Source organism: Lupinus angustifolius, chromosome LG19 (genome assembly GCF_001865875.1).
Source record: "Lupinus angustifolius cultivar Tanjil chromosome LG19, LupAngTanjil_v1.0, whole genome shotgun sequence".
In the NCBI taxonomy this organism is placed as follows: Eukaryota; Viridiplantae; Streptophyta; class Magnoliopsida; order Fabales; family Fabaceae; genus Lupinus; species Lupinus angustifolius.
Genome location: NC_032027.1, coordinates 17,697,954 through 17,712,520, shown reverse-complemented (window position 1 = coordinate 17,712,520; position 14,567 = coordinate 17,697,954). Strand labels below are relative to the sequence as shown.

The 14,567-nt window shown below is 33.9% G+C and overlaps 4 protein-coding genes across 7 annotated transcripts; 2 read left to right on the top strand and 2 right to left on the bottom strand.

Annotated features, from left to right (window-relative positions):
* Positions 89 to 1,956, bottom strand: LOC109334200 (60S ribosomal protein L44). The gene is made up of 4 exons (XM_019569830.1): positions 1,815 to 1,956; positions 1,463 to 1,642; positions 420 to 494; positions 89 to 319 (listed from the first exon to the last, which is right to left on the bottom strand). Exons 1-4 carry the CDS (start codon positions 1,815 to 1,817, stop codon positions 260 to 262), a joined length of 318 nt encoding a protein of 105 aa, XP_019425375.1. The 5' UTR covers positions 1,818 to 1,956; the 3' UTR covers positions 89 to 259.
* LOC109334197 (soyasaponin III rhamnosyltransferase-like) lies at positions 2,998 to 10,897 on the top strand. 4 transcript variants are annotated; one of them, XM_019569827.1, is made up of 3 exons: positions 2,998 to 3,469; positions 4,068 to 5,073; positions 10,875 to 10,897. In XM_019569827.1, exons 1-3 carry the CDS (start codon positions 3,056 to 3,058, stop codon positions 10,880 to 10,882), a joined length of 1,428 nt encoding a protein of 475 aa, XP_019425372.1. In that variant the 5' UTR covers positions 2,998 to 3,055; the 3' UTR covers positions 10,883 to 10,897. The 4 variants fall into 4 exon arrangements, with proteins under 4 accessions (XP_019425372.1, XP_019425370.1, XP_019425371.1 ...); XM_019569825.1 differs by having other exon boundaries at positions 4,068 to 5,091; positions 10,875 to 10,893; XM_019569826.1 differs by lacking the exon at positions 10,875 to 10,897 and adding an exon at positions 5,227 to 5,391.
* LOC109334198 (soyasaponin III rhamnosyltransferase-like) lies at positions 6,785 to 8,404 on the top strand. The gene has a single exon (XM_019569828.1). It carries the CDS (start codon positions 6,814 to 6,816, stop codon positions 8,242 to 8,244), a length of 1,431 nt encoding a protein of 476 aa, XP_019425373.1. The 5' UTR covers positions 6,785 to 6,813; the 3' UTR covers positions 8,245 to 8,404.
* On the bottom strand, positions 8,677 to 13,531 carry LOC109334195 (beta-xylosidase/alpha-L-arabinofuranosidase 1). Its single transcript, XM_019569820.1, has 7 exons — positions 12,785 to 13,531; positions 11,476 to 11,763; positions 11,192 to 11,361; positions 11,007 to 11,104; positions 10,495 to 10,845; positions 9,755 to 10,165; positions 8,677 to 9,439 (listed from the first exon to the last, which is right to left on the bottom strand). Exons 1-7 carry the CDS (start codon positions 13,220 to 13,222, stop codon positions 8,868 to 8,870), a joined length of 2,328 nt encoding a protein of 775 aa, XP_019425365.1. The 5' UTR covers positions 13,223 to 13,531; the 3' UTR covers positions 8,677 to 8,867.

Genomic DNA, 14,567 nt, shown 5'->3' with positions numbered 1-14,567 from the left:
TTAAATTCACAAATTGTATTATAGCAACAGAGATTTTAGGCCGCAGCAACAATACCAAAGAAAATGATGAAAGTATGAAACCCAGAAATAAGCAAGGAAGGGAACCAAGTAGTCATTAATATTAGTAATAGCTTTCACTTGTCAACCACAAAAATGTATTGCATAGATAAAATATAGCTAACACAAATCAATCCATAAAGAAAAAACAAAACATTGGGATGTTGCAAAAACAGTAAAACTGCAGATCCTAAATCTTGACTTAGAAAAGAGATGTTCCTTTCCCCTTCTTGTCACCACCAATCTCAAAATGCTTGCACCTCTGCAGAACATGGAAATGAATCATCCATTAGCAAAAAAACAAGTAAATAGTAAACCACAAAAACAAAATTGATATGTTCTCAGTATGGTGAATAACTAACCTTAATGGCACGTTGGGAGACATGCTTGCAACCCTGGCATTGCAGCCTCAAGACAATTTTCTTAGTGGTTTTTGCCTATTCATTTAACAAACAATTTTGAAGTATGATTAGCCAGAAGCAAAGTTTGAAATAAAAATCATATGAATATATATAATATAAAGAAGAGCAAACCCTTTCTTCAGTACTCAAATGATTATGATAGGTTATAGTGTCACAAGGTGGGACCTTGAAACTTTTCTGTCTTCTAAAACATCACTACAATGATCCTTCTAATAATTTAATCAACAAGAAAAACACCCACTTTAAGGATATATACGTAAACAGCTTAATTGGCAAGATTATGGTGTCCCCAAATAGGTCCTCAACTTTTTTCTGTTTTTTAAAAACATTATTGCACTGGTCCTCCTAATAATTGGGAACAAAGATGTTCGGTAAACCGCTTAACAAGGCTCATATTCGATATTTAAAAAAGAGCTAAAAAGACTGCCTTTGAAATAAGCTAAAAAAACATAAGTGGACTAAGCAAACAGAAGCTTATTTACATATGCTTCCCTGATTAGCTTGCACAAAAAAGCGAAAAAGAGTTCATAGGAAAATAACAAGGTAATAAATTTAAGAAAATATGCTTTAAGCCTACAAACATATGCAAACTACAAGCTCTTCAAACTCTCCCTAAATCAACCAATGATTCTTTGAAGTACGGACCTATCTTGAGAGACACTAATCTTTCGAAATCAAAAACCGAGGGTTTACACTAACAAGGTCACATTTGGGTAAACAAAATTATTCCACAAGTTTCATTCTCGAAAACAGCTAGAAGGAACTTACTTCCCTAAAATTTCTTATTAAACTCATTGAAATAAGCTAAAAAAAACGTTCCTAGGAAAACCAAAAACTACTTTCATTAGTAATTTTAATAAACTTAAGACAAAATTCTCATAATCCCAAATACGCTATAATCTCTACCAAAGGCCCCAAAAATCTTCAGAGGACTAAATTAAGGTTTAACATACATGAAAATGCCCTAATAGTAAAAAAATTACCTTTTTATGAAAGACAGGCTTGGTTTGACCACCATAACCAGATTGCTTCCGATCATAACGTCTCTTACCTTGAGCAGCAGTACTATCCTTACCCTTCTTGTATTGTGTCACCTTGTGCAGTGTGTGCTTTTTACACTCTTTGTTTTTGCAATATGTCTTCCTTGTCTTTGGAACGTTCACCTACAATTCAAAGTTTGACTCTTTTAACGTTTTTCAACATACCCATTTCCTCAATTTCAATTCTAATTCATGAAACCAAATGATATTATACCACAAATCAATTAACCCTAATTCATATGAAGAAGAAAAGAAAAGTGTTAAGAAAATTAATAATAGAGGAGAAGAAAGTTACCATGATGACGGGGTATGAGTGAATCGGGTTCTGAAGAGAGTGCGGCGAATGAAATGAATCGAATGAAAAACGATTTGCAGAGAATTAGGGTTAGTTGTTGTGATAGATAGAGTGGAAATTGGGCTTTGTTCTATTTTCATACACACACAAAATCAGACCCAAGGCCCACATAATGAACACCAATTATGAAAGTAATGAGATAAATTACTAGGAGGATCCACTTATTCCAAGTTTAAACTTATTATTTATCTTATCCATCAATTTTATGAAAATTCAATGGTTTAAATTAGTGAGTAGAAATAACTCAAAAACTAAATATTAACTTTCTTTTAAGAATTTTCCCTCCAGCAATTCATATTGTTTCGTATGGTTACATTTATAATAAAAAAACTTATTGATTAGGATTTAATATACTCTATATTGGAAAAATAAAAAAACAAAAAAAATTATTTATTTATTTAATTAACATGATATATTTTAATTGGTTTGAGATAACAAATTTTTGTCCATTTTCCTTGGTATCATATGGAGACGAAATTAAGGACAGTAAAATCTTGTGCGGATCTCTAGGCCTAGCAAGTTTCCTTAGCCATGTAGTTGGCTCTTTCTATTTTCTCTCCACCAAAAACTCAAGCTGTTAGTTTTGTAATAATTAATTTAATTTATTGATAATTTTTTTGTCCTTAGGACTCATTTGGATGATACATTATGTTTATGATATCATGTCTTATCCTCTTGCACATATCACCAAATCTTGTTTAGCTACTCTAATTTCTATTATGTTATAAGAGTTGAGTTAAAATCATGCAATATTTCATAAATTTTTGGAAATCAAAACAACCTTAAAAATATCACTTTATTAATCCTTCTAGAACCTATTTGATGATATTTGGAATAAAGTATAAAATCTATACACTGATATTGTAAAGTTTTCAGCATATCATCCATCGTTGATTTGTGTTATTTTTGTTTGAGAGTCAAGTCAACAATGGTGGCTAACAAATCAATGGTGTATGGGAACTAAATTTTACACCTACCCTTATAACATTTTTTGTAGAGAACAAAATTGATAGCACTATTTTCCTCTATATATTAAACATATGTTGAGTACATCATCACCATTACTAAAAATATTAGGTGCGTGTTTCACATGGTCTTCATCTTAAAGATCCACTTTTCCATATATATAACAAAGTTATGTTCCTTTGTTTGCATCATTGGTCCTAAAAACTCTCCAATCAATGAGTTCTGCTACTCCACTCTCATGCAATGACAAAATTTCTAAGCCTCTTCATGTTGTTATGTTCCCATGGCTAGCCATGGGTCACATATACCCTTGTTTTGAGGTATCTAAGATCCTTGCACAAAAGGGTCACCATGTTACTCTCTTATCAACCCCTGGAATCATAGATAAACTCCCTAAACTCTCACAAAATTTATCACCTTTTGTTAAACTTACTAAACTTAACATATCATTACATATAGATAAAAACCATATTCCTCAAGATGCAGATTCCACAATGGATATTCCCTCTAATAAGGTATATTACCTTAAGTTGGCCTTTGATGGCCTCCAAGATTCTGTGGCTGAGGTGCTAAAAACTTCAAATCCTGATTGGGTTTTCTATGATTTTGCAGCTAGTTGGTTGCCACAGGTTATTACAGACTCTTGCCATCAATTATATCTATATGTTTCTCATTCTTTTTGTTACATCTTTCTTTCACATCAAATCATCAATTATATCTATCTGTTTCTCTTTTTTCTTACATGTATAGGGTAATATTTTTATTAAACATATTAGTGAGAGTTATTTATGCTGCAAGTTGCTTTATTTGGCTTTACTTCTCTATATATGTATGATTTGTATTTGTATTGTATATTCTATTCTTTTCTTATTCTATAATGAGTCATGTTATTTTTATTTGTATATCAAGATTTTGACATACTTTTCAATATCATATATATATTTAGGGTTGGTCTTTTTTTAGTACATCGGAAATAAGAAAATAAAGAAACTAAATTGGGAAATCCAAAACTAAGAGATCAGAAGCACCAACAGGAACAGTCATCCAACTCTTGAGACCAAATTCCGAAATAGCGTCAGTCTTTAGACTGGTATAATAGACACTATACTTCTCTCTACTAACTTTGCCTCCCATATGATAAAAAAATACATGATCAAGATTTTGACATACTTTTTGATGAACACTATCTTTCTTCTCTATATGGCTCTGCAATGTTTCCTAACACAGGTTGCTAGGAGTCTCAACATTCCTTGTGCCTATTTCAGTCCATGTCCTGCATGGAGCATATGCTTCTTTGACACACCAAAAGAACAAATAGGTGATGCTGCTTCTAACAGAACAAAGCATGAACATTACTATGGCCCTCCAAAGTGGATATCTTTTCCTACAAACATTGGTTTAAGACCCTATGAAGTTACCAAGTTGTTTGAAGATGTTAAAGTCAATGAAACAGGAGCTTCACCTGTTTTTGATCTCAACATAGCAAATTCTGGTTGTGACATGTTTATTATAAGAAGTTCTAGAGATCTTGAACCTGATTGGTTAGATTATCTTGCTGAGTTTTACAACAAGCCTGTTATTCCTGTTGGATTGCTTCCACCATCAATGCAAATAAGAGATTCTGATGATGAAGATATTACTCTTGATTGGCTTCAAATCAAAGCATGGTTAGATACACAACAACCTTCATCAGTAGTGTACATTGCATTTGGTAGTGAGGTAAAGCTAAGTCAACAAAACCTCAATGAATTGGCTTTTGGCATTGAGCTTTCAGGGCTGCCTTTCTTTTGGGTTCTAAGGAAGGGCTCGGTCGAGTTACCAGATCGGTTCCAGGATCGAACCATAGATCGCGGCGTTGTTTGGAAAACTTGGGCACCTCAGCCTAAGATCTTAGCTCATGGTTCTGTTGGTGGTTGCTTGACTCATTGTGGTTCTGGTTCAATGATAGAAAATCTATATTTTGGACATGTTCTTGTTATGTTGCCCTTCTTATTAGACCAAGCTTTATATTCAAGAGTAATGGAAGAGAAAAAGGTTGGGATTGAGATACCAAGGAATGAACAAGATGGGTCTTTTACTAGAAGTTCAGTGAGCAATGCATTGAGATTAGCAATGGTTGATGAAGAAGGAAATGCTTATAGGAAAAATGCTAAAGATATAGGCAAGAAATTCAGTAACAAAGATCTTCATAACCAATACATTGAAAACTTCATTGATTCCCTTCATAATCATAAGTATGTATAGGTAGAGAGTTAAAGTGTCAGTTTACGAGTTGAGTTTTGGAGGAGAAATGAAAGGCTTTAGAGTCGTCTCATCGGTATATTTCATGGTTCTCAAGTGTTCCCTTTCTCTTCTCTCCCCTCAAAACTCAACTCGAAAACAGATCATAACTAAACAGTGTTGAATCAAACTTGTTTGTGTTTATGGTGATATATATTTTGTGCATATAGCTATTACCACTCTCATTGTGAAAGAGATTCAGCATTGCATTTATGTAATTGGAATTGAGTTATTGAATAAGAGATCAAGAGGTCCTATTGGCATTTATTAACTTTTGGAGGCAGAGATTTTGTGAATGAATTAATGAATTTATTCTTTTGTCAAAAAAACTGCAGAGTAGAACATCTGAAAAGTAAGTTAAGAGTTTGAGATATGGTTGATCAATTGTGTGACTAAAAAGGATTAATATGTTGAACATTGAATCCATAAGTATAGTTAGTACTATCTAAGGTGATTAATCAAGAAGTCTCACATTGTATAAAAGTAAATGAGTTAAAGAACATATAAGTAGATGAACTCATAGACATAATGTCTTAAGGTTTTGAGTCGAAAATATGGTGTCAAATTCACTTATATGTCTCTTTCACTTAGCCCATGAAATAATATTATAACTCATGGATAAAGATCTCCTAACAAGTCGTATCAGAGCCGATGGTTCGACGACTTAACGGAGTATGGAAGCGACAAGTGGTCTGTAGATGCACGAGATATCCTTGTGTCAAAAGTCTTCCTGATAAGAGGTCAAGACGACATGTTTCCTGATGAGGGGAGTAACTCACACTTAAGGAGGTTATGTTAAATATTTCAAGTGTGAATGAAGAAGTCTTACATAAGTGAATGGACTTATATAGACCTAATGTCTTAAGATTCAGAGTCATCTCATTAATATATACGATGGTTAGAAGATCCTTCCTCAAAAGTAAATTAAAATAAGACAATCATCGAAGTATGTAATTTCAATAGAATCCAACATTTACATCTATCCTCTTCTTATTATAAGATTTATGGGAATGTTACTTTCCTCAAAATTTTCTCTAAATTCTTTTCCGAACACCAAATTTGTTTAATTTCTTAAGTATTAATTTTTATTTACACTCTACCTTTATATTTATCACAAAGAAAAGTAGATCCAAACAGATTCCACTAATCAATTAGAAAAGTTTTATGGACCTTCATACAAACTAAATGACAAATTACTAAACTATATATAAAGCAGAATAAAGTCCAACTCTTTAATTTTATTTATTACAAAATTATACGTTTTTTTTGTATTACTAAGCGTATCCCTCAGCATTTTTTGAGTAAGAAACCCTTTCGTGTTCGTAACTGTCCCTCCCAACAAGTGTTGCTCTTAGGAATCAAATTCTCGACCTTAGGGATCCATCTAGTAGGACCTTATATCACTAGACCAATGTTGTGTTGATACAAAACTATAATACATTTAACAAAATAAATATTAGAACTTATAAGTAATAATAAAATAATAGGTGCGTGCTCCTCGCGGCAATAGCATTTGTTTTGTTAAAGAGAATACATATTACATAATATATGCGTGATGCACATGGGATTGTTGTTTATTGCAACTTTAAGATGTTCATTCCACTTACTATATTCTATATAGTAATATATAGTAATATAGATATATATATAGAGCTTAAAATCAAAGTTAAGAACATATAGAAAATAAAGAGTTATGGATTCAACTACACAATTTTCATCTAATGGCAATGGCAATGGCAAAATTGATAAGCCACTTCATGTTGCCATGCTTCCATGGCTAGCTATGGGTCACATATACCCTTATTTTGAGGTGGCTAAGATTCTTGCTCAAAAGGGTCACTTTGTAACCTTCATAAACAGTCCTAAAAACATTGACCGCATGCCCAAAACTCCAAAAACCTTAGAAGCATTCATTAAGCTAGTGAAATTGCCCTTACCACATATAGAACATCTTCCACAACATGCAGAGAGCACAATGGACATTCCTACAAACAAAGGATGTTACCTTAAACAAGCTTATGATGGCCTACAAGATGCTGTAGCTGAGTTGCTACAAACTTCAAAGCCTGATTGGGTTTTGTATGATTTTGCAGCTGCTTGGTTACCACCAATAGCTAAGAGTCTCAACATTCCTTGTGCTCATTATAACATAACACCAGCTTGGAACAAAGTGTTTTTTGATCCACCAAAGGGTCAAGTTAAGTCACTTGAAGACATGTGTGGTCCTCCAAAGTGGGTTCCTTTTACTACAACCATTCATTTAAGGCCTTATGAGATCATAAGAGCACATGCTGCTCTTAAAGATGAGGAGACAGGAGGAGCTGCTACTTTTGATCTCAGCAAAGCTTACTCTAGTTGTGACTTGTTTCTTCTAAGAACATCTAGAGAGGTTGAAGGAGAATGGCTAGATTATCTTGCTGATAGGTACAATGTTCCGGTTGTTCCGGTTGGCTTGCTTCCACCATCAATGCAAATAAGAGATGATGAAGATGAAGAAAGTAACCCTGATTGGTTGGGAATCAAGGCATGGTTGGATACACAAGTTCCTTCATCTGTTGTGTATATAGGATTTGGGAGTGAGTTGAAGTTGAGTCAGCAAGATCTCACAGAGCTAGCTCATGGCATTGAGCTTTCAGGGTTGCCTTTCTTTTGGGCCTTGAAGAACCTGAAAGAAGGATCACTAGACCTACCAGAAGGGTTTGAGGATAGAACTAAGGAAAGAGGGATTGTTTGGAAAACTTGGGCACCACAGCTTAAGATCTTAGCTCATGGAGCAATTGGAGGGTGCATGAGTCATTGTGGTTCAGGTTCTGTCATTGAAAAGCTTCATTATGGGCATGTTCTTGTAACCCTGCCTTACTTGCTAGACCAAGCTTTGTTCTCTAGAGCACTAGAGGAAAAGAAAGTGGCTATTGAGGTGCCAAGAAGTAAGGAAGATGGGTCCTTTACTAGGGACTCAGTGGCCAAGACATTGAAGTTAGCAATAGTGGATGAGGAAGGGAGTACTTACAGGAAAAATGCTAAAGAGATGGGAAATGTTTTCAGTTCCAAGGATCTACATAATCAATATATTGAAGATTTCATTGCTGCTCTTCAAAAGTATAAGGTTCTTTCTAGCAGCTAATCAACACATGTTGAGGATTTGTTTCACTCTTGTCCCTTCTAGTTTGATTGTTGTTTTGGAATAAAGGTCAATTCAGTTATGCAAATTGTTTATTTCTATCAATGTATTTCATGCATGGCATAGTTACTAATAATGGTTAAAAATGACCTGCAAGAAGTCACATAATGAACTCTTCAAAACAGTGACAAATAATGTGAATCCCAACATTGCTCTCAGTCTCTAACTTTGTGTTGTGTTGATTCTGTCAATGTAAGTTCAATAGCATAGCTATTAATAATGGTCAATGTGAAGTTCCACACAGGAATCAATGACAAGGTAAACAAATCAGTTAAACTAAAACATCAAAGGTATAAAAAAATTGATAAGGGTGGTTCTATAAGTTCATACTGCTGACAAGGTATATAACATATTCACTTTTACATAATCAAAATATAATGAAAGCTATTGTAAAATTTTGATTTTCATTTCAAATTTGTGATTTGACTACACATTACAAATCAGATAAATATGTTTGAGTTGCCTCAAACTTGTGTCTGATTCCTTAAAACATTCTTTTAAGGAAACCAATGAGGAAAAAGGAAGAAAAAAATGGAACCTCAGTGCAAAGGTTTTGAAGACTTGTTTCAAATCCTCACACTCAATGCATGCTTCAAGTTTCCAACATGAAGCAGATGCTCTCCCAAGGGAACTTTCCTATTGCCAAGTTCATCAACCACACTCAAATCCTTACAAACATCTACCTTGAACCTAACCTGTGCTTCTGACCTTCCTGCTAAGTGCACTTTCTCAAAACCCAACAAGTGTTTCTGAGGTGCATTGTGCACATTAGGAGGACTAAAGAACAACAACACTGTATGCCTAGTGTTCATTTGGCCCATGTTTTTGACACCAAGATGAATATCAAATACTAAGTTTTGACAATGCTCATGAGCAACATCAAGTGACTTGCATTCCGAGGATCGACATTCATGATCTTCAGATAGCGGAACTGATATCAAATGGGGTGTGTTAACTATTTTGTGCTTAATAGTGGAGAAGCTTATTCCATCTCCAAATGAGAAAACTGTTTCACCTTTATAGAATCTATATGATCTACCAGGGTAACCTGTAGTAGGATCTGCCCTCATGTTCATGTTGGTCATTGGTACATTATCTACATATGATTGTGGATACCATGTAATAGGTAGCCTTCCACCTGCATCAAAAAATCATGCACGAGTTTCAAAGTTGTATCCGTATTGGAACGAAATCATTTGAGTAAACATTCAATTTAGTCCTCCAAAGAACAATGGCATATTTGAAAATCTTTTAGTCAGCCTTTAAGTCCATCAAAGATATAAATCATGGTGTGGTTCTTCTAAGGACTTAAGTCCCCAATTTAGTCCTACAACTTAACACTGTTTTACATCTTACAAGGACTTAACTAGTGACACTATTATCGTCGGAGCACTAAATAGAGGGTTTACTCAAATCTTATAGATACATAAGGGAGAGACTGTGAATGACTTACTTGGATTATGAAATCCGAAAATCACATCAGCTATGGCAGCTCCACCGGCTTCACCGGGGTAACCAACCCAAAGGATGCTTGTGATTTTATCATTAGTTTTAGCAAAGGACACATCCATGCCTCCACCAGACATTATGACAAGAATCACAGGTCCCTTGGATACACTTGCAACTTCACTCACTAAAAGTTGTTGCTGTCCTGGAAGAAGAATGTTAACTCTATCAAGACTTTCCGCCTCTATTGCTAGACTCGCGCCGACTATAATCACAGTTGCCTCTGCAGACGCTGCAATTTGTGTGGCATCATCTACCTGAGCATTTGCACATTGCACATCAGGACAGCCAGGAGCGTAGGTCGTAGGAACTAAGGCTGTTAAGGCTTGCAAGGGTGTTATATATTTGCAAGGGACGCCTGCAAATTATTCAAGTACTTGTTAAATGAGATGTTAAGCAGAAGGTAAAGAAAAGAACTCTAAAATTGAACCATTTGATGAATTTCGCCTTCAATTACTCAGGGTTTGTTTGTTTCAAATTATATCTTGTATAAAATGCTATTGCAAGCCAAAATCAGTTTTTTCTTTCGGCTACGGCATGTAGCACACAATTTCTTTTGCCTTAAGAAATGCTGTTTCTCCATTCTGATTATTCTGGAATCTGATTATATGATTATTAGCGAACTCGATCCAAACACATGGTAAGTTTGGTGCTTCTACAGAGAAATAATTGATAATAAATTGATACCTGCATAATTTCCAATCATGACGGTAGTAGCATTAGCATTTGGCCCTATGACTGCCAAGGATTTAATAGCTTTTGCATCAAGAGGAAGTGATCCTGGACTATTTTTAAGCAACACAATCCCTTGCCTTGCAGCTTCACGTGCGAGTTCCTGGTTATCTGAAGTGCAAACATCCTTTGGACCAAGGTTTCCATAAGGTTGCTTGCTTGGATCACCGTCAAAGAAACCGAGGCGCATCAATGTGGCGAAATTGTTGGAGACAGCAGTGTTAATGGATGCTTCATCCACAAACCCTTTATTAACAGCCCCTTGTGTATATTGTCCAAGATAATTTCCACAGTCTAAATCCAACCCTGTGAAATCAAATTTACATATAACAAAGATAAGTAAACATGTGTGTTATATAATTTGAAAACTAAGACTTACACAAATAAAAACGACGTCACGGTATATTGGAAATTCAGCATCTACCAACTAGTATGTAATAATATATAGTTTCTTCATATTTTTTTACCTGCGAGAATGGATTTCGCTGCAGCTTCTTCAGGAGTGCTGGTATAGTGCTGATCTTTGAAAAGCACCTCTACCGAGTCACAGTCAGAAACTATATATCTGCATACCCCACATATTGATATTACTATAAAGATAACATCAACAACAAACATGAACAACTTAACATTTAGGAGAAATGTAAAATACCCGTTTAATTTCCATTCACCTCGGATAATTCCCTTAAGTAGGTCGGGATCTGCGCAGGTCGGCTTTCCATTAACCTGGTTGTAGGAACACATGACACTGGCAACATTCCCATCAACCACACAACTCTTAAATGGTGGTTGGAATGTGTCATCCATATCTTGCTTTGTCACCTAACAAGAAGTTAACAAGCAAAAACAAACAAGAAAGTGATTTTCCAAGTCCAAATCAAATTATCATGGTCCTATAATTTCATACAAAATGTTACATGTCTTAGTAGTTTTTACCACAGAATTGAAGGAATAACGCTGAACGCCTTTCCAGTTATCAAGATCATAGGCCGTATAGTGCTTGCAACAAGCAGCAACTTTGAGCTTGTCGGAGTCACCATCATCGGTTTGTTGCAAACCTTTCACATATCCGGTTGCATATTTGCTAGCTAGTAAAGGGTCTTCCCCTGGTGTCTCTTGTCCTCTCCCCCACCTCGGATCTCTAAATATGTTAATATTCGGAGACCAATATGTCAAACCAGCCAACCCGACATTGTACATTGCTCTAGCTTCTGTTGAAACCACCTGAAATGAAATCACCCCAAGTTAGCCATACCATAAACAACATTGAATTACAATTTTATTGCAATAGTCCTTAATGTATGTTAAATTCTTATAAAAATTATCATTCTGAAGACTAAAATATTATGAAATCCTTATTTTGATAATTTAAAACAATTTAGTAATTTTGCATGAGTGTCACCAACTTGGTCTTTCAAAGAAAAGTGTCTCCAAATAAGTCCTCAGAGAACTTAAAATCTCATCATATAGTATAAAATGAAGTCCCTGAAATATTTAAAATGTCACCAATTAAGTCCCTAAAACTCTAGAACTAGAAGGACCAATGTAGTGATATTTTTAAACTTTTACTTGAATGAGTTGGTGACACTTTTATTTTAGAGGACAAACTTTATAATCTACTCATAAAAGTTATGTCATTAATAGTATTCAATCAACATGAAACTCTTTATGTAATACACTTTAGGTTCAACATTCAAGCAGGAAAACCTCTTAAATGTCTACATCCAAATGCTGAAAAAGTGCAAAATTTCCACTAAGAACTCACCTAATTTTTTTCCCATTTAATATTGTACTGTTCAATCATACATTTGTATCTAAAAGACAATGATTTTTCTTTTATATCAAAAGCAATGAAGTGAGGAAAGTGTGAACCAGTAACTGCTCCCATCTACTTCTCTGAACAAAAAATAATGAATAGCTTCAACCTTCATTGCTAAATCCCCTGGAAATAACTAATTACTCAAACTTGCTAATTTAAGAACAATTTTTTTTTTTTGAGAGACTCCATTTACTTTCTTAAATCCAATAAGGGCTTTTCTATCTATTGTACTAGATAATTAAGGTATAAAAAAGGTAAATTAATACCTCTTCTTAGTTTATTAAATATTTAGTTTCAACATCATTTACCAATAAATAATTCTGTTACATTAAACCATTGTCAGCAAAACCAATCAAATAAAACACTGCATTTTGATTTATGAATCTTATTGAATGAATTAAAATAAATAATGAAGAAAAAACTAACCTTTCCAATGGCTTCAAATAGAGAAGTGTTGAAAGAAGAAGCAATAAGAATAGGCATAGGAAAACTGGTTGCACCAGGAACCAAACTAGAAAAATGTGTGCCAGGACCAACATTTGATACTCCATGAAGTGCTTCAGACCACCATTCATATTTTGGAATCCCAAGTCTATTTATTGCAATTGCAGAATCACCCAAGTTCCCTATTTTCTCTTCCAATGTAAGCCTCTTCACAAGATCAGAAACTCTATCTTCCACTGATAGTGACTTATCACAGAACCCAAATCCAGACAAAGCATTGTTCTTGTCAACATCACACGCAAAAACACTTGATGTTTGGCCATCAACCTTGTCACATGTTAACAAAAACGTGGCAATGAAAACAGAGAAACATAGCAAGAGAGAGGAAACAAAGGTTTCTCTGTTTTTAATGTAGTTCATTGTATAACAACCTTTGGAAAATCAAAAAACACAGAAGATATGAAGAATAGACAAATGGGTATGCTTAAAATCTATGAAAGATTCATTCTTTAGTGTGAAGGAAGTGAAAAATGGAAAAATAAACAAAAGGGTATGTATGGTATGGTTGTTATATATGAAAATATCAAATTTGATGGTTGTAATCTATAGAAAACATTGAGATTGTTTTGTAGCAACCCGTGATGGATGAAGAGGAGAAAGTGGAAGCAATGTTTGAATAATGAATAATGAATGAGAGAGCCACTTGAACAAGTGAAAGAATCTGTGTACAATTTTTGATCAGTGTGTATTCGGTGTGTATATACAGAATATACTATACAGCATTGGCTATTGCATAATGCAAATTTTTAACATTTCATTAATGTTAATATACTTTCAGTTTAAATATTTATAGAGAAAACGATTACCGTAAGAAATCTTTACATTGTTATTATATCATTTAATATTATAAATAGAATAAATGGTGGATGATATATTGTTTGTGTATAAATTTTTACACTATTAATGCATTGATTTGATTGCTAAGGTAAAAATCACGTGGGGACAATAGCACCTAGCTTCTCCTACTTTTGGTTTTTTCTTTGTTTTAGTGGAAAAATGAAAACAGATTTTTTTACTCAAGATGACTATTTTATTTATGTCTTTAATTTTATTTTTTAAATTAGCCTCATAACTTCTTCTTTCTTTTCTAAATTGCTCTAAATTTACTCCTAAACATGATTTAGTTAAGTTGCATGAAAAATATTTCTCTCTATTATTGATCTTTTTACTTCAGATTTAACATCATATTTTTCTGGTAAGATCATTTTCTACATCAAAGTTATATTTTTAGATGGAGAAGAACCGATGCAACTAACATGAGTTGTCGTAGGTAATTCGAGCAATAACAATAATGTTTAAATTTGGATATTGATAATGTTACAAGATAAAGGAATATATCATATGATGTATAACTTAGTTCACAATATTGTATTAGGCAAACATATGATCGATGCAGTTATTATTGAAGGGAAGCCGAAAATAGGGTTGACCAAAATTGTTGCTTCGATATATGGTTGGGGAAGATGATTGAAGAGTATTTTGTTATAGTTACATGTTCCAAATTTAAATAATGAATATATATTTAAAAAAACAAAAACTTTGTCCATAAGAATAGAAGATTCAAAGTATATGCAAAAGAAAATAGAGCAAGTGACATGGGACACTATAAACAACTCATGTGTACATTGATGAGAAATATTAGCATCACATTTTTTTAACACTCTTTTTTAACAATCAAAGACTTATGTGAATTTCATGTGGGTTT

Excerpts from the sequence above, each read along its gene's own strand:
- LOC109334200 (XM_019569830.1), bottom strand. Across the intron at positions 495-1,462 it reads AGCCTGTCTTTCATAAAAAG|GCAAAAACCACTAAGAAAAT; the intron begins GTAATTTTTTTA and ends TTAAATGAATAG. Across the intron at positions 320-419 it reads TCTCCCAACGTGCCATTAAG|AGGTGCAAGCATTTTGAGAT; the intron begins GTTAGTTATTCA and ends CATGTTCTGCAG.
- LOC109334197 (XM_019569824.1), top strand. The coding sequence starts at position 3,056 with ATGAGTTCTGCTACTCCACTCTCATGCAATGACAAAATTTCTAAGCCT. Across the intron at positions 3,470-4,067 it reads CAGCTAGTTGGTTGCCACAG|GTTGCTAGGAGTCTCAACAT; the intron begins GTTATTACAGAC and ends TTCCTAACACAG.
- LOC109334198 (XM_019569828.1), top strand. The coding sequence starts at position 6,814 with ATGGATTCAACTACACAATTTTCATCTAATGGCAATGGCAATGGCAAA.
- LOC109334195 (XM_019569820.1), bottom strand. The coding sequence starts at position 13,222 with ATGAACTACATTAAAAACAGAGAAACCTTTGTTTCCTCTCTCTTGCTA. Across the intron at positions 11,105-11,191 it reads GGTGAATGGAAATTAAACGG|ATATATAGTTTCTGACTGTG; the intron begins GTATTTTACATT and ends TGGGGTATGCAG. Across the intron at positions 10,166-10,494 it reads CATGATTGGAAATTATGCAG|GCGTCCCTTGCAAATATATA; the intron begins GTATCAATTTAT and ends AATAATTTGCAG.